The sequence below is a fragment of the Orycteropus afer genome, unplaced genomic scaffold (assembly GCF_000298275.1).
Source record: "Orycteropus afer afer isolate SDZICR_OR568_19922 unplaced genomic scaffold, OryAfe1.0 scaffold00008, whole genome shotgun sequence".
Classification (NCBI taxonomy): Eukaryota; Metazoa; Chordata; class Mammalia; order Tubulidentata; family Orycteropodidae; genus Orycteropus; species Orycteropus afer.
Genome location: NW_006921595.1, coordinates 14,304,764 through 14,324,343, shown reverse-complemented (window position 1 = coordinate 14,324,343; position 19,580 = coordinate 14,304,764). Strand labels below are relative to the sequence as shown.

Here is a 19,580-nt window from a genome sequence, read left to right as displayed (position 1 = left end):
GGGGTCCAAGATTATCTTCTGTGTCTGTGTTAATTGGTTTCCCTTTTCTTTGTTGAAGAGGGTCTGTGCAATCCTTCTGCCTAGTCCGCCATCTTGCCCCACCTCCAGAAGGAAAGGAGTTTTAAATGAGTGAGAAAGGACAGTGCAAAAAAGTCCAATATTAGAGCACGAGATAGCTGAGAACAGAGACTCTAGAAAGGTTTTGAGCCTCAGAATTTCAGTGTTATGACTTTGGTGACACAGAACAATTGCTTATTCATCAAGATCCAGATGTTTGTGGCTCCAAAACAAGTATTTCTCAAGAGGATTCCACTAAGGGAAAGAAGACAGGGGGAAAGAATCACACAGGGGCACAAGTTAACTGCCCCAAAAAAACAGTCATCAAGTCGATTCTGACTCACAGTGACCCGACAGGGCAGAGGAGGACTGCCCTGTAAGGTTTCCAAGACTCTAAATTCTTATGGAAGCAGACTGCCTTATCTTTCCCCCATGGAGCAGCTGGTGGATTCAAACTACCAATCTTTTGTTTTAGCAGCCAAATGCTTTAAAGACTGCACCACTAGAGCTCTTGTAAGAGAATAATATATGAGAATAAAACTAGATCAGCTTTATCTTTAAAGTAGGATCCCAAATGACTGAAAAGTCAGAACAAGACTTTACTAGACAGGCTGCTAGCAGACAAGAGAGAACAAGTACACAGTGGAAATGGACAGAGTTGTGTCATAATATCTGGGTGTGGGACAGGGAAAAAATACTTTCATGAAGCTGACATTGTAGAGCAGTGGATTATGACCTCCTCTTTTTTTTTTTCCTAGAGAGATGTAAACTGAAATTCCATTAGCAGGCTCCTCATTTTCTAACATTATCACCAAAAGTTAAATCCTACCATAGCTCTTTGCTTCTTGGGGCTTCACCTGTTTCTAAGTCTCCTAGAACTTAAAGCAGTTGCCTTCATTTATAATTTGGCTTAACTGGCAAGTAAGATCTTTTCTCAGTCTCAGAGGAGTGATAACTTATACTTTGAGGACCCTATGAGAAGGAATTTAGAATATACAACTAAAAGCATCAAAAGCAGATGTTCTACATTACAGTTAAATGAACAGAAAAAACTGAGTAAGTGGATACAGCAGAACCAAACAAATAGAGAAATCTAAATTGGTAAAAAATATAAAGTAAATCAGCTCTGAGAAAGAATCTGAGAGGGTAAAGGTGCCTTAACAAATGGTCCCAGAATATTAGATTTTGTTCTTATTTCTACAGATCTCTCTTCCTCAATTTTGAACATCAGGTTTGTAATTTTAATTCATTTCTCATGGTATAGCCACCATTACCATCATGTTACTGTTTTCTGCTCTACAAATGCTCAAAAGATTCTCTTTCACCATCCCTGTGATTGTTGACTTCACTAGACCAAGCAGGACAGATGACTATACACCCCGTCCTTTTATGCTATTGTTGTTGTTGTGTACCGTTCAGTCAATTCCAATTCATAGTGACAGAGCAGAACTGTCCCAAATGGCAGAATACCAAGTCTTTCTCCCATAAAGCTGCTGGATTGGTTTGAACCACCAGCCTCTGTCAAGTACTTAAGCATTTGTACCAAGAGGACCCTTTCCCTTTATAAGTCACTATAGGAGCCTTAGGAGCTCTGGTGGCATAGTGCCTAAGGCATTTGACTGTGAACAAGAAGGCTGGTGGTTCAAATCCACCAGCCACTCCTCAGAAGGAAGATCAGGCAATCTATTTCTGTAGTGATATCACCTTGGAAACCCAAGGAGGGGTTGCTATGAGTTGGATCTAACTCGATGGCAGTGAGTTTGGCTTGGTGGTCTTTTAGGAGCCCTGGTGACACAGTGGTTAAGAGCTCAGTTGATAACCAAAAGGTTCAACTCACCAGCTGCTCCATGGGAGAAAGATGTTGCAATCTGCTTCTCTACATACTTACAGTGGAGCAGTTTTACTTTGTCCTATACAGTTGCTGTAAGTCAGAATCTACTTAATAGCAATGGGTTTGGAATGGATTAATGTCACTATCCAATCAAACAACCACCTAATGTACAAAATTCATAACTTAGCCTACCTCACACCACCTCATGGTTTGACTATTAGACTATATAAATAAAAGTAATGGATTTCTTTCATGTCCAGCTAAGATGTTTGTGTTTTCTTATCTCTATAATTTTCTTCATGAAAATTTAGCCCAAAGAAATTGCCTAATAGATTTTTCCTTTTTTTTTTTTTTTTTTTTGGTAATTTTTTATTGTGATTTGGATGAAAGTTTACAGACCAAATCCATTTTCCATACAGCAGTTCATACTCAATGACAGGTTTTTTTTTTTTTTTTTTTTTTTTTTGGTGTGTAGGGGGTGCTCATTTTATGCAAGCATGAGAAAGAAGTCTAGAATTGTTTTTATCTTCTTTTTAAAGATGTCCCTGTTTCTATTTCCAATCTTTGGACACTTCCCAACTATTTCTCAGTTCTTTACAATGCCTCAAAGTTTGGCTTATTTCCTAAATTTGCATCCTTAAGAACTATGGTTTTCAAAGCAATATTTAATTCACTGTGAACTTTTCCTTTCTTTATTGAGCAAGCAGAGACCTGGAATGTAATATAAATGTATAAAAGCTGAATACTCATCAATTCTGAATACTCTTTTAGTCATGAACACTGGCAAGATTCATGTTTTAAACTAAAGTAGTGCTCAGAACTTTAAGGATGGGATTGGTAGGTTGTGTCATGTAAAGGCAATTTTTAGTGTGCCAGCTTTGTCATATAGCACTAACAGAAATTCATAGTAAACAAAGAAGAGAAAAGCTTTCAACTTAAAACTCAAAGGACCAGAAGAGATTAGAAAGGAAGCTAAAGTGCTAAGGCAGAAACCATAAGAATATGTATAACAAGAAAGTCAAACTGTTTCCAGATAATAATCCCAAAAATATTTCTGTAGACTTCATAGCATTGAAGGGGTCTGTTTCAGTCATGTTCTTTTCCTTTAAGCTAAAAACTTCTTATATAGTCTTATTGTTTAGGTTTTTGTATGTCAAGCATTGGAGGCTTGCTCTTTCCTAAAACTCACTAGAAACATGGTTGGAACATTTTAATTGCTGATGTCTGTGTAAATTTAACGACTGTAAAGTTTACTGAATTATGAAGACATTTTTATTTCTACGCAAATGCTGTCTTCCTATGTTCCTTTAATATGAAACCTCACTTGTATTTTCTTCTAATGTGCAATTTTAGTTTTTGTTTTGATTTACATGACAAGCACTTTCCCCCCAATAAACTGAAGAAAAGACTAGGAAATAAGCTATTGCAGCTAAAGAAATGAGAAATTATTTTTTTTATTGCAGCCATAGACAACACTCCCAAGTTTGAACAAAAAGTGGTGAATATACAAAAGGGATCTTAGCTGAAAGCAAAGAATATCACAAACATGTTTACCTGCATTTTATTGACTATGAAAAGTTATTCAGTTGTGTGGATCATAACAAAGTACAGATAACATTGTGAAGAATGGGAATTCCAGAACACTTAATTGTCCTGAGGAGGAACCTGTACATAGACCAAGAGGCGGTCTTTTGAACAGAACAAGGGAATATTGTTGTTGTTGTTGTTACGTGCCATTGAGTCAGCCCTGACTCATAGCAATCCCTTTCGGTTTCCGAGGTGGTATCACTACGGACGTAGATTGCCCAACCTTCCTTCTGAGGAGTGGCTGGTAGGTTTGAACCGCCAGCCTTCTGGTTAGCAGTCAAGTGCCTTAGGCACTATCAGGAAGGGTATGCATCAGGGCTGTATCCTTTCACCATACTTATTCAAGCTGTATGCTGAGCAAATAATCCAAGAAGATGGATTTTATAAAGAAGAGTGTGGCATCAGGAGTGGAGGAAGACTCACTGACAACCCTAAATATGAAGATGACACAACCTCGCTGGCTTAAAGTGAAGAGAACTTAAAGCACTTACTGATGAAGATCAAGATTACAGTCTTCAGTATGGATTACATCTCAACAAAAAGAAAACAAAACTCATCACACCTGGACCAATAAGCAATATTATGATAAATGGAGAAAAGATTGAAGTTGTCAAAAATTTCATTTCACCTGGATCCACAATCAACACTTGTGGAAGCAGCCATCAAGAAATAAGACATCCACAAGGGACATCAAGCTCAATTGGCATAACATACATTTTCCACCTCCTACTTTGGTGAGTAGTGACTGGGATCTTAAAAGTTTGCAAGCTGCCATCTAGATGCAATGATGGGTCTCTCCTCATCCAGAGCAAAGAAGAATGAAGAAAACCAAAGATTCATGGAAACAATTAGTCCAAGTGACTGGTACACCATGTGATCTGCAGCCTGTACAACTACGAGACTAAAAGAACTAGATGGTGCCTGGCTACCACTGTCAACCACTTGGAGGGGGATCTATGTAGGAGATCCTGGATAGAGTGAGAACAATGTGGAACAAAACTCAAAATCATTTGAAAAAAAAAAGGGGGGGCAGGTTTACAGGTCTGATAGAGCCTGGTAGAACCACTGAGACTATGGCCCCTAGCTGCCCTCCAGGTCTGAAATTGAACCCATACCTGTGGCTTCCAGCCAAACAAAAGACAGGCATATGAGTTGAACATTTACCCAAGGTAGATACACTCCTTGGAGAGAACAATCATGGGAGAAAGAAGGACTGCTTATGCACAGGGAGACAGCTCAGGGGGCAGGAGTGCACGGAGGGATGGACACAGGGAAGAAGTAACGGAAGGAAGTGGGAGGGGAGCTGTTGCATTGTGGTAAATTGTAGTCAATGTCATAAGATAAAGTGAATGTGAACTGCTGTATGGAAAATGAATTTGTTCTGTAAACTTTCACCCAAATCACACACACACACACAAATGTGTTTAGTGCTTCTGTTCTACCTCCTGGTTAATAGAGTAGGGCCTGGGGTCTTAAAAGCTTGCAAACAGTCATCAAAGCATAGTAATTGGTCTCTATTTGCCTGAAAAAACAGAGGAGGTAGGAGAGTCAGGAGTAGTAGTAGGATTTGTAATATGTGGCTAACTGCCTCTAAGAACAACTGCCACCTACCTATGCCATGACACCTGAAGAACTGGATGGCCCCTGGCTGCCACTACTGAACATTTTGATTACTTATTCTATAGAGGAATTCTGATCAACAGGGGGAAATTCAGAGCAGAATTATAAACTCTAATAAATCCCAGACTTTCTGGAGTTTGGAGGTTGGATAAACCCCTGAATCTATTGCATTGAGGTAATCTTTAAACCTTAAGCCAAAAATACTTTAGCTTAATTAGTAAAAAATGTCTTCTTTGAGCATAATGCTGTTTTAAGAACATGTATAATGGATCAAAGTGACAACAGCAACTCAAAAATTACATAGCAGCCTTAGGGAGAAGTAAATTTAAATTTTCTGAGAAACAACTCAGAAAAGGAAGGTGAGAATGACTGCACAACTCAAAGAAAGTAATCAGTGTCACTAAATTGTACATGTAGAAGCTGCTGAATTGGTGTATGCTTTGCTGTGTTATTCTCAACAACAACAACATAAATAAATAATTGAAAAATGGTAGGAGTTTTATGGTGTTTTTCCTTGTTCTACTCCCACTCTCTCTCTGGCTCAGCAGTCTTGAAGATGACGGGCAGCCCATGTTTCCTGTATGGAGCCTTCAGCCCTAGGTTCTGGAGGGGGCAGAGTAAATGTTTTCAATAAATTATTGTGTATGTCTATTATATAGCATAGTGCCTAAGGCATTTGACTGCTAACCAGAAGGCTGGCGGTTCAAATCCACCAGCCACTCCTTCCCAACGAAGGAAGGTTGGGCAATCTACTTCTGTAGTGATACTGCCTCAGAAACCCAAGGAGGGGTTGCTATGAGTTGGGTCTGACTCAATGGCACATAATAGCAACAACAACATTCTAATCAGTCTGGGGGTGACCTGAAAAACTGATGCGAGGAACTTGTTTCTATTTGGTCTAACATGGGACCCACTCTGGGCAGAAAAGTGGCAAGCCCTGCTTTAAAACAAATGTAACTAACAATTGGCAAAAGATTAGAATGGAAATATATAATAGACCACCTACTCCTTCAAAGGAATAACTAGGGAGTTTCTTTGGAAATTAGGACATTGAAAAACACTTGTATACCTGTTGTTGTTGTTGTTATTTGCCGTCAAGTCGGCCCCGACTCATATATACCTAGGACGTGCAATATGCTCAAAACAGATTTGAGAGGATCCTAATCTGTCACCTATGGCTGATCTCTGGGCTAAAACCAAGCTTAGCTAAGTATTAAAGGTGTGTCCTAACACAGAGTCAATCTACAAAGACTGGGAAAGATTTTTTTTTGTTGTTATTGTTCTGTGTGTGTATATGTGTGTAAGTACACATATGTTTATGCTCCTGGAGTTCAACGTAATCTGTCAAAATATCAGCTAAGTACAAGCTAGAGAAAAAGAACTTCAGTGACAACACATGACAAGGAATATTCCTTGCAAAAATGGTTTGGAAAATCCACTAAGAGTCTATGACTTCAGCCTTCAACAATCAAAAAACAAACAAACAAAAAAATATCAGCAAACCCTGGGAAAAGGGAGAATCTGACTTCCAGAGTTATTACATTATAATATTCAAATGTCTGCTTTACAACAAAAAAATCACAAAGCACACAAAGAAATAAAGTATGATCTATTCAAAAGAACAAAAGAAAGTGACAGACATTGTCCCCAGGAAGCCCAGATACTGCACTTACTAGACAAAGACTGTTTTGTTTTGTGTTTTTAATTTTATTGTGATTTGGGTGAAAGTTTACAGGGCAAATTCATCTTCCATACAGCAGTTCACATCCACTTTGTCTCATGACATTGACTGTAATCTCCCACAATGCAATAGCTCTCCTCCCACTTCCTCCCCATAACCACCTCTTCCCTGTGTCCTTCCCTCCCATGCACTCCTGTCCCCTGAGCTGTCTCCCTGTACATACACAGCCCTTCTATTCTCCCACAATTGATCTCTTCAATTACCTAATGTAAATGTTCAGCTCATATGCCTGTCTTTTGTTTGGCTGGAAGCCACAGGAGTGGGTTCAATTTCAGACCTGAAGGGCAGCTAGGGACCATAGTCTCAGTGGTTCTATCAGGCTTTGTAAGAACCAGCAAACCTGCCCCCCCCCCTCTTTTTTTTTTAATGATTTTGAGTTCTGTTCCACATTGTTCTTCCTCTTTACCCAGGATCTCCTACATAGATCTATCCCCCTCTGAGTGGATGACATTGGTAGCTGGGCACCATTTAATTATTCTGGTCTCATAATCATAGGCTGAGGATTGCATGGTGTACCAGTTCCTTGGACTAATTGTTTCCATGCATCTTTGGTTTTCTTCATTACTAGACAAAGACTTTAAAACAACTGTGTTAAATATACTCAAAGGACTAAAGGAAACCATGGACAAGGAACTAAGACAAATCAGGAAAACAATGTATGAAAAAAATGATAATGTCAGTAAAAAGATTGAAATTATAGATAGAAATCAAAGAGAAATTCTGGAGGTGAATAGTACAAAACTGAGAGATAAAAAAAATCAATAGAGGCTTAAACAACAGATTTGAGCAGGTGAAAGAATGAATCAGCGTACTTGAAGATAAGACAAAAGCACATATCCAATGTGAAGAACAGAAAGAAAAACAAATGAAAAAAAGTGAATAGCATATAAGACACCTACAGGGCAATATCAAGCAGACCAACCAAACCAAACCAAACACACTGCCATCGAGTCGGATCCGACTCATAGTGACCCCTCCTTGAGTTTCCAAAGCAGTATCACTACGGAAGTAGATTGCCCAACAGGTTATGAATTATGGAAGTTCAAGAAGGAAGAGGAGAAGGAGAGAGAGAATATTTGAAGAAATAATGGCCAAAAACCTCCCAACTTTGATCAAAGACATGAATCTAAACATCCAAAAACATCAGTGAACCTAGCAGCATAAACTTAAAGATTGTTGTGTTGTTGTTGTTATGTGCCGTCGAGTCGGACCCAACTCATTGCAACCCCTCCTTGGGTTGCTGAGGCAGTATCACTACGGAAGTAATTGCCCAACCTTCCTTCCAAGGAGCGGTTGGTGGGCTTGAACCCCCAGCCTTCTGGTTAGCAGTCACGTGCCTTAGGCACTAAACTCACTGCCATGGACTTGATTCTGACTCATATCAACACTACAGGACACAGCAGAACTGGCCATAGGGTTTCCAAGGCTGTAAATCTTTATAGAAACAGACTGACTCTCACCTTTGCCCATGGAATGGCTAGTGGGGTCAAATCAATGACCTTTTGGTTAGCAACCAAATACTTTAACCATTGTACCAACAGAGTGCCATTATAATCAAAATTATGGAAGACAAAAACAAAGAGAGAATCTTGAAAGCAATAAGAGAGAAGTGATTTGTCATGTACAAGGCATCCTTATTAAGATTAACAGCTAATTTCTCCTCAGAAACCATAGAGGCCAGAGGCAATGGAATGAAACTTTCAACCAAAAGTTCTAAATCCAGCACTCTGTCATTCAAAAGTGAGGATGAAATTAAGATATTTCCCAGATAAACAAAACCTGAAGGAGTTCATTACCATCAGAGCGACCCTATTAGAAATGCTAAAGGGAGTCCTTCAGGTTGAAAACAAAGGACACTAGAAAGCAACTAAAACCCAAATGAAGAAACAGAGATCTCTGGCAAAGATAACTACACAGGCAAAAATAAAAGTCAATGTTATTGTATTTTGGGTTTATACTTCTACTTATTTTCTACATGGCTGGAAAGCAAATGCATAAAAAGTAATTATAAATCTGTTGTTGGGCATATATTACAGAAAGATGTAATTTATGGTGAAAACAACATAAAAAGGAGTGAAGCTATAGGACCAGAGATTTTGTATGTTATTGAAGTTAAATTGGTTCAAACAAGATTATTATAAATTTAGGATGGCATAGTTTTGGAAATAGATTGTGCTCATGAGTGTACAACAGTGTGAATGTAATTAATGGCAATGAATTGTACACTTAGAAATGATTAAAATGGCAATCTTACAATATATGTATTTACCACAAAAATAAACAAAAACAAATGAATACCCACCCCACCAAAAAAAAAACTATCATAGACAAAACAACAAAAACAAAAACGAGAGCTCTATGATTAGCGACTACAGCCATCTTTTTCTATGAAGAATACGATATTTCCTTCAACCAATAAGGTAATTACCAACTCTGATTAGTGGCTTAAAAAACACAGTGAAAATGTTGCAATAGTATATAGTACATTAAAAGCCAAAAATCCTGGCCTAAGACAGTTGTTTGGTTCCTAACAAAAAACAACGAATGTTTTCTCCTTTGTTCAGTAGATCACAACTTTTTCTATGTTAAATCATACTGCATTTTAAAAAATCAGATATTACGCCTCCACTAATGTTCTATGGAATTTCCTCCAGGAATATTTACGATTTCTCTGTGGAAGCTGCATCAGAGTACAGAAAGTCAATGCTTTGTCTCCTTTTGCTTTGACTTGACTTCGGCCCTCCCACTATGATGAACAGCCACAGGATGTGTAGGTGAGTCAAGACATCACTATCCAAACTCTCTTTTCAAAGACCCTGGCCTCATTATTTTTGCACCTCTAGGCAGGAAAACTAAAATGGCCTTACCGCAGATGTTAGACGAGCAAGAATTTCATCACTGGTTTCTTCAGCATCTTCAATTTTCTGATGAGACCTATAATAAACAAAGAACTAATTACTCTTCAGTTCTGGTTGCTCAAATGTATCTACTAATTTATGGAGAATACAGTAACAAAAAGTGGTACAGTCAGTGCCACAGGACTGAAAGTATTCATGCAAATAACACTGTGTCAGCAATGCCGTGGGACACAGTCCTATTGCAGCCCTGCTGTTTCTTCAAAATCAACTAGCAAAAATCTCTTTACAATATAACAATTCAATCATGAATTTTGAGGATTGTTCTCAAAATGATACCACAGAATCACCCTGGAACATCAGAAATACAAATATGGGCATACACAAAGGATAAGTAGACTCAAGTATAAGGTAATTAGGTGCTGAAATTTCCTCTAAGTCTACATGAATTCTAGATTTTGAAAAAATGAAAAACAAATTTTCCACTACACTTGCGTTTCAGCCAAACACATTTATTACAGACCTAATACTATGATAGTAATCATGGGGAATACCAAAACAGAAGTACTTGTCTCTGTTTCAAGAGTCTACAGACTAGTTGAGAAGTCAAGAAAATGATCTATATGTTAAATAACTAGAGACATATAACAGATTAGAAGATCAGGTTGTTTGTTTAGAAAAATCACCCTTCTAATTCAGTTTATGAAAAAATTTTCATCACATAAATGTGTATACTAATATATAAAATTACCTACTTCCTAAGACAAACATAATAAACTGCAAAAAAGTTTTTTTCATGTCGGGCCAAAGAAAAACTTTGATTAACATCAAATGAATGTATAAAATTATCTCCCAAATCTCTTTCCACAAGCAATCTTTTTCAGCACATTCTGTGGACTGGGAGGAATTTGTGGTAATTGCCCCAACAGAGCAACATTATAAAACTCTCAGTCCCATGACTGATTTCAGTCTCAGGAAGTACAGCAGGCCAGCTGGAGTGCAGTCTGCCAGTGCAGGGGGCTTCTCCAGGCTCACAGAGAACTAAAGAAGAAGCTCAGTAAGAAAGGAAAAGCCAGTTGGATAATTCTGGCATTGGTTTCTTGTTTCTGTAAATGTTATCAAACCCTTATCTAGGGGGGAAAAATTACACCCTTTAAATCAGAGCAATGAATTATAAATCATAGCTTTATAAGAATTGTACAATACAGTGCTGTTGCTGTTGTCAAATAACTTAATTACTCACACAGCAAAGTATTTGAAGGACTAGCTAATACTCTGTCCAGTAAAAACAATGGAACTGAAAACTATAATTTAGTATCAGCACATTCTCAAATAAGCAAGTTACCTTGATAATGAGTATTTCAAGCAGTGGCTTTATTATTAAATTTCTCTATTTGCAAGGTGTCCATAATAAATGTAGTTATAGTGTGAAGAGATTTGCAACCTTCTGTAACCAAGTATTCCTAAGCCACCAAACCTGGTTTGTATGATTATGCTGAGGCAGCTGAACAGATCTACAGGAAATTAAAATCCAAAAGCATTCAACACTCAAGCACAAAACCAGGGCTTCTGAAGTTTCAGCTGTCTGAGGAGAAGTATGAGCTGGTCGTGCCTTTTCATGTTCCTCAGACCCTGAAAGATACCTGAAGGATTAGTTAACAGTTTGAGGTATTTTTCACTAGCACAAATTCTCTCATGAGCCTGCTTCCAACAAACTGCTGAAAAGAACCTGAAATTCCAAGAGAAGTGCTTGTGTATTTAACTGGTATGGCTGCTTCATGAGCAATGGCTGATTCGTTGCTGTTTTAGTGACAAATAATTCACTCCCCATTCAATAGAACAACTATCTTTCATCAATCTTCCAGCACAAAACATGCCTTGGCAAAAATGTCTCTCTAAAGCAATGTGTATAAGACAGGCAGAGTGATGATTTCCAGTAGAACTAACTTTCCTGTAGCCCAAATTCTGCTTTTCTGTATCTCCTCAATTACTACAATTTATGCCCAGAACTCCCAAGTCTTTCTATAGTTCCTGAATCTCCCTGAGCTCATCTTGTTTCTCCACCTGCCTGCAAAGCAGCTTTAGATTACAATTCCCAAGAACTTTATTCTCCCCATATGGGCATCCTATTAAAAAAAGAGTTACCAGTTGAGTCAACTCGACTCATGGTGACCTCATGTGCATCAGATAGAACTGCTCCGTAGGGTTTCCAATAGATTTTTCAGAAGTAGATCACCAAGGCCTTTCTTCCAAGGTGCCTCTGATGGTACTGGAACCTCTAACCTTTTGGTTAGCAGCTGAGTGTGTTAACTGTTCGCACTACCCAGGGGCTTCAGGTGTCCTATAAGTGGCTCCAACTATCATTACATTGAAGTCCTCTTGGTTCCTGCCCTCACTACTTCTACTCCAGGGCCACTGCTTTTTGCCATTCAGTCCTCCCTCATGCCCACTTTTGCTCAGTCACCAGATCATCTCACTTCCTTTCCTCAAGCTTGGCTTACCTTTGGTCCCATTCTGACAAACAGCACTGACAGTCCAGGTTCTCACTTTTCCTTGTACAAATTATTTTAACTCCTTCTAACCAATCTCTTTGTCTCTGGTTTCTTTTCTTGTACCTAGTCTCCTACAGACAACAGGATTACCTCTCCAAAACACAGACTTAACTCAAAAACTCACTGCCGTCGAGTTGGATCCAACTCATAGTGAACCCTCCTTGGGTTTCCGAGGTGGTTATCACTACATAAGTAGATTGCCCAATCTTCCTTCTGAGGAGTGGCTGGTGGGTTTGGACCACCAACCTTCTGGTTAGCAGTCAAATGCCTTAGGCACTATGCCAACAGAGCTCCCCAGACTAGGTCCTGCTATTCTGTAGCCCAAAACTTTCAGGTATAATCCCTACTACCTAGAGGATAAGACAAATTTTTTTTTTTTTTTAATTGTGATTTGGGTGAAGATTTACAGAGCAAATTCACTTTACATACAGCGATTCACATATACTTTGTCTCATGTCTTTGAACACAGTTTACCACAAGGCAACAGCTCAAGACAAATTCTTAAGTATAGCTAAGAGGCCCTTTGTCATCTGGCTTCCATCAGTCTCTATCGTCTCATTTGCTAGGGTGCTTGCCCATTCTCTATCCCACCATTACACTTTAACATAAAGAAAACAAAAATCTCACAACTGGACCAATAAGCAACATCATGATAAACACAGAAAAAATTTGAAGTTGTCAAGGACTCTAGTTTACTTGCATCTACAACCAAAGCCCATGGCGTATTATATTGGACAAAAGTGTTGCTAAAGACCTCTTTAAAGTGTTAAAGAGCAAAGATGTTGCTTTGAAGACTAAGGTGCACCTGACCCAAGCCATATTTTTAATTGCCTCATATACGGGAAAGCTGGACAATGCATGAAGAAGACTGAAGCAGAATTGATGCATTTAAATTATGATGTTGGTGAAGAATATTGAATATACCTTGGGCTATCAGATCTGTCTTGTAAGGTGTATAGCTGGAATGCTCTTTAAAAATGAAAAAGGGAAGGCTTCATCTCTTGTACTTTGGTCATGTTATCAGGAAGGACCAGTCCCTGGAAAAGGGTATCATGCTTGGTAAATTAGAGGGTCAGCAAAAAAGAAGACTCTTGCAAAAACGGCAAGGAGGCCCCATGTTCTGACCTTCTCTAATCCCACAAGAGGAAGACAGGATTACCAGCAGTAACCCAAGGCCTATTCCTGCCAGGCCAGACAGACATGCTGACTCTCTTCAGCCCTTTCTCCAACTGTTCCTCCCAAAGCACCACCACCTCTCTCCTGGGTTCGATAATTCACTGCAGTGGCCACACAGAGCTCACAGATTATGAGGTTTATTAGGGAAGCACCAGACTACAATTCAAGTTCAGGAAGAATGCTCAGTCTCTCTCCCGGCCCACCATCCCTCAGCCAACAGTCTCTCACAGTCTCTTTCCCAGCAGTGCTGGTCCCTCGGTGTCTCACTCAGCAGTGCGTGTCTCTTGCACCTCTTTCCCAGCAGCACATGTCTCTTTCCGGGGTGCGTGTCTCTTTCCGCAGCACGTCTTCCTCAACCAGCAGTCAGAGAGAGTTCTGCCTCCAGGAGGCCTCCTTTTGAGCCCGGCAGGGTGGTCAAACTAGCCAATTATAGCATCAGAACTCTAAGCACCTGAGAGAGAGTGGGCACCTCCCAGAACATTGTTTTGTGCCACACCCAACAAAAATACTCCAGGTGGACACCTTCAGCAATCAGGAGCTCCTCAGTTGCTCATAGCAAATCCCACCTTGGGGTTTACAAAGACTTACGGGTAGAAAAGCCACACAAAGTAATTTACTACACTGCAACTCTCAATGAGATGGATTGACACAGTGGCTGCAACAATGGGCTCAAGCATAGCTAGGATTATGACAATGGCCCAGAACCAGGCAGTGTTTCGTTCTGCTGTACATGGGGTCACTATGAGTCAAAACCAACCTGATAGCACCTAACAGCTAATGATACCACCCCACCATGCTGTGCTGCAATCAGAGGCCATACCTTTCCAGTTCTTAAACATCCTGTCTCCTTACCCCTAATGAGGCAATCACAAGGCACATAAAAAGAAACAAAACCAAACTCACTGCCATCAAGTTGGATCCGACTCACAGCAACCCCTCCTTGGGTTTCCGAGGCAGTATCGCTACGGAAGTAGATTGCCCAATCTTCCTTCCAAGGAGTGTCTGGTGGATTTGAACTGCCAGCCTTCTGGTTAGCAGTCAAATGCCTTAGGCACTATGCCACCAGAGCTCCTTATGCCACCAGAGCTCCTTTTACCACCAGAGCTCCTACAAGACACATAGGCAGTCACCAACTCACAGCCATCTTAAACAATCCCATGTATCTCAATGTCTACTGGGAAACTACTGTGCAAACTGAGAGCTCTGGAATTCAGAAATGCCCTGCCCTCCTCCCCAATGTATCCCGTTTCCCTACACCTGCAGGTACCTGTGCCTCACCTGGTCTAAACTCAGGTCATGGGAGCAGGACTGGTGGTAATGGGCAAACAGTGCAAGAGCTTGAAAAGGAGACAGAAGAGAAAAGGGCAGCACTCAGCCACTCTCCTTCCTTCCTCACCACTGTGGCCCCCCTTTAAAAACAAAATTTTAACACACTGCATCTTGTGGCCTCTCTTTACCTTAAACCTCCTCCCCAGCTCTATGCCAATACCCAGAAAAACCAGAGTCCCTTCCCTTAGAAAATGCAGTTTTACAAAACATAGACAAAACCTGATTCTTTTCTGTATGAGAATACACTTCAGTACCAACTAGGGAAGACAAAATTCTCACTTATCAGATCAAAACAGATAATGAAACTGTTGGAGCTGGAGAAAATAAAGGAGGGAATCAATTGTCACACGTGCTAATCTTGCCTTTATTACTAACCACATAAATCCCTCACTGATCAGAGGCCAGGAACCCTGCCTGAAACCAGCAGGCAATGGCAGTGACAAGTGATATAGATAGAAAGGGAGTGACCCCAGGAAGGAAGACCAATCCCCGGGGGATTTTGCCAGCAGGAAACGCCAGCACAACAGGTGTTGACCTTTAGGAATTCCCACGGCCACTTCTCAAGGTCTCTGTTTACCAACAGCCCAAGCTAGACCCAGTAATTCTCCAAGGGGAAGTGTTGGGTCCCGGTGCTGTGGGCAGATGTCTTTATAACTTTGAGACATCTGTAATATCTAAGGATGCCATGGGAGGAGGTTGGAATAGTAAAACAAAAACAAAAACAAAAAACCCTAAGGTTCTCTCATTTTGGCCCTCTAACTATCAAACTAGATACATCATCATTATGCCAATCCCCTAGGCCAAAACAAAACACCAATATATTATATATACACACACACACACACACACACACACATATTTCACTTACATAAATATACATCCATGCACATATGTCTCAATATTTAATAAATAGCACCTAAGGGTTACCAAGGAAGGTTGGGCAATCCTACTTCCGTAGTGATACTGCCTCGGAAACCCAAGGAGGGGTCGCTATGAGTCAGGGCTGACTCAACGGCACATAACAACAACAACAACAAGGGTTACCAAAATGTTACACATAACATTGTTTCTATAGGAAATGTGTTAAATGCATTTCAAACATTATCATAAATGGACAAATATTTGGAATCAAGTAGTTCAGGAGATGGAGGTTGTGTGTAACTGGCAGACACCAGTCCAGCTGAGGAGTCATTTGTGACCCCAGGCACACTTAAGATGGTACTGCACTGGGCATGGGCATGATGCACATTACAGAAGAATTTAGCAGCATGAAATGTGTCCTCAGACATGCAAAACTCTACTACTGCCATCACGGGGGCATTCATTTGTTTCCAAGTCCTCCTTGCATACGTAATAAACATTAACCTTCACATTGAACAAAATACTCTGGATCAGCACCTAGTGAGAGTGGGGAACGTACATCTCCTCAAATCACAATTCTGATTTGAAGAGAAAAGGGTGAGTTTAGGGATGTCAGGCAAACCTGCTCACCTGTTCCTCTTTCCCCACACTTACCTCCATAGCCAGGCTGATGTTGATATGCCCTGAACTGTTTGGTTTGGAGGGAACCAGGGAAAAACTATTTTCAAAATATCCCTGCTAAAGGCTGATGAAATTCCAGGACATGAAATAAATCAAAACCAAGAAAAATTTCATAGGGATGTTTTACATATGTCCCTACACAAACAGGAAAAGCACAGCACACACATGAGAGAAAGTGTAGTATTCAGTGGGATTAGTGAAATAAACCTTTAAGGCACTCTTTCAACACAGATGAGAATAATTTAACCAGATCTCCAGATTTGTGATTGTCAAGGGGTCTCCAAGAAGTGACACACAAGTTGAGGTTCTGGAGGATAAAAATGAGGCCTAGAACAGCAATAGGATTATTAGAACAAGGAAGAGGGAACAGAAAGAGATAAGGCTAGTGATAAAGTTGGGCTAGACTTGTTTTCCTCTCTTATGGCTAAGGAGCTTGAATTTTATGGTGAGAGTCATAAACTTTGGCTATAAAGCAAGCATTAGATAGATGGGAAAACAGGAAGATGTAGGATTGAAGGTAAATTTGGCTTCTTGTTAGGATTGAAAGAACCAGTTATATGCTTAAGGTAAACAGCCAACAGAGTGTGAGAGACTGGGACAGTAAGAGCAGGACTCTTTGAAGGAAGGACAAGACCCAGAGTCCAGGTAGAAGAGTGGGTCTTCAGGAGAAGGACCCTCCTTTCACTCAGCTGAGAAAGAACGGAGTTAAACCGGTCAGAGGATGCCACAATTTACAATTTCCTTGGATAATCCAAAAGTTCTTATCATACCTGCTGAATGTCAAGTAAGGAAATGCATTCAGAAAATTTCTCTTTCAGAAATATTTCCTGGGCCAGAGCTAAGGCATTTGACTGCTACCCAGAGGTTGGCGGTTCTAACCCACCAGCAACTCCATAGAAGGAAGACTGGGCAGTCTACTTCCATACAGATTTACTGCCACAGAAACCCAAAGGCTCTATGAGTTGGAATCGACTCAATGGCAGTGAATTTGGTTTTTTTGAAGAAATGGTTACCAGTCGTAACACCACACAACAGAAAGCTCCTGAAGAAGCACAGAACCAATCTGTACCACGCTTACTCCTTAATGACCCAAAAAGTACTATTCCATCTGCATCTTCTCATAACACCTGTATTTTGGGCAGATCTTTTGTGTTTAACAAAGCAAAATTCCAGACAGACAGAAAAATTAAGATGGCAGAAAATGAGAATTGGGCTTTTTATTTTGAGGTCTCTGATATCAAGAATGCAAACTTACCAGTTCATCTTATCAAGAGAAGATAATTTTTCATAGCATCTGTCTACCAAATGTACTTATTGGGAAAAAAAATTACCAAACATTAGTAAACTGTAACTATGATCAGTTTTATTAAGCGTCCAGGATATATAGTTATATATTAATCTAAAATTGAATAAAATTAGGTATTATTGACATCTCTTTTTTACAATTTATTTTGATAAAATGGGAATTAATACTTAATCACACAGCTACATTTCAAATGCTAACACAATCAGGTCTAGAAGTACAATTTTTGATAAAAGTCCTGTGCTTCTCTTAAAGATGAAGTCTGGATAGTTGCACAATATGATGAATATAATCAAAAACAAGGAATTGGCAAACGTTTTGTTATATATATATACATTTGTTATTATAACAAAGCAAACAAGTAAACAAGATACAGTCTGATAAAGATAAGCAATCTGTTCTAACACCTGGAATAAGCCTATAAACAATGGAAATTCTGGAGGACTTACTGTTTTCTTGGGAGAGGGAACGATGAGTAATAAACACTAAGGCCAGCTGATTTCATAACTCTTTTTTTATAGAAACAATTTAAAGTCGTAAGTGGAAATTTTCCTTACCCATGCAATCAGCAGTCAAGAAATCAAATGGCATATTGTGTTGAGGAAACTGCTTCAAAAGACCTCTTAAAAGTGTTTAAAAGAAAAAAATGTCACCAGAACTTGATGGTGCCGGGTTACCAATGCTAACCACTCAGAAAGGGCTCAAACTTGGAGATGTTCTTTAGAGTGGGAAGAAAAATATGGAAGAAAATTCAAGAACACAAAAATGACCAGAATTACTAGTCAGACAGAGGCTGGTAGACTCTCCAAGGCCATGGCCCCAGGTTATCCTTCAGGCTTAGAAATGGACTCACTTCCATGGATTGGCTCTTAGCCCAACAGCAGAAAGACCTACATGCAGAACATCTACTCCAGGGAGATGCACCCACCTACCCTATGGAGATCCACCCCTTAGATCCATCAGCCATGAGACATCAGAGGGGCAGCATTCACATAGAGGGAAAGCTGGTCAGACAGGAATGCATACATATAAAGGGCACAGGGTGGGCGAAGTCACAGGGAAGAGATGAGACGAGAGTTTTTTTTATGGTTGGGGATTATAATAGGGGTCATGAAATCAAATGTGCATGAACTGTTGAATATAAAACAAATCTGCTTTGTAAATTTGTAACCAAGGCACAATTTAAAAAAAAAAAAAAAAAAGCTGTCACCTTGAAGACTAAGGTGCTCCTGACTCAAGTCACGGTATTTTCAATAGCCACCTATGCATGTGAGAACTGGGCAATGAAAAGGAAGACCACAGAAGAACTAATGCATTTGAATTGTGGTGTTGACAAAGAATAGTGAATGTACCATGGACTGCTAGAAGAATGAACAAATCTGTCTTGGAGGAAGTACAGCTGGAATGCCTTGGAAGCAAGAATGGCCAGACTTCATCTCTCATACTTTGGTCATGTGTCAGAAGGGACTAGTTCCTGAGAAGGATATCATGCCAGATAGAGGGTCAGAAAAAAAGGAGAAGACTTTCAATGAGATGGACTGACATGATGGCTGCAGTGATGGTCTCAAATATGGCAAAGATTGTGAGGATGGTGCGGGACCAGGCAGTGTCTCGTTCTGCTGTACAAAGCATTGCTGTGAGTTGAAACCAGCCTGATGGCACCTGACAACAACAAGAACATGATGCTGCTATAAAACTTATGCCAAGTTCCATTAAGAAAATATTTTGAGAAATATTAAAAATGCTTGTTCATCCATACAGTAGTTCCTCCTCTTCAAGGAAAATAAAATGAGAATGGGATTAGGAAAAATCATAAATAAAAAGGTGTGATAGTTGGAGTTGTGTGTCAACTTGGCTGGACCCCAGTTCTGTGTGGTTGTTCCCATGATGGGATCAGATGACTGTGTTCTGAGTGGCCAGTCTGCCCAAGGGGAGTTTCCCTACGGGTGTGGCCTGCTTCCAAGATACCCAAGGACATTCTGGGAAG

The 19,580-nt window shown here is 39.9% G+C and overlaps 1 protein-coding gene across 1 annotated transcript in view; it reads right to left on the bottom strand.

The window, feature by feature from the left end:
* Window positions 1–19,580, bottom strand: part of RAPGEF5 (Rap guanine nucleotide exchange factor 5) — a 379,123-nt gene that overhangs the window by 251,388 nt on the left and 108,155 nt on the right. Inside the window, exon 6 of the mRNA XM_042781600.1 lies at window positions 9,704–9,770. Coding sequence (XP_042637534.1) covers window positions 9,704–9,770 — 67 coding nt within the window. The remainder of the gene's footprint in view (window positions 1–9,703; window positions 9,771–19,580) is intronic.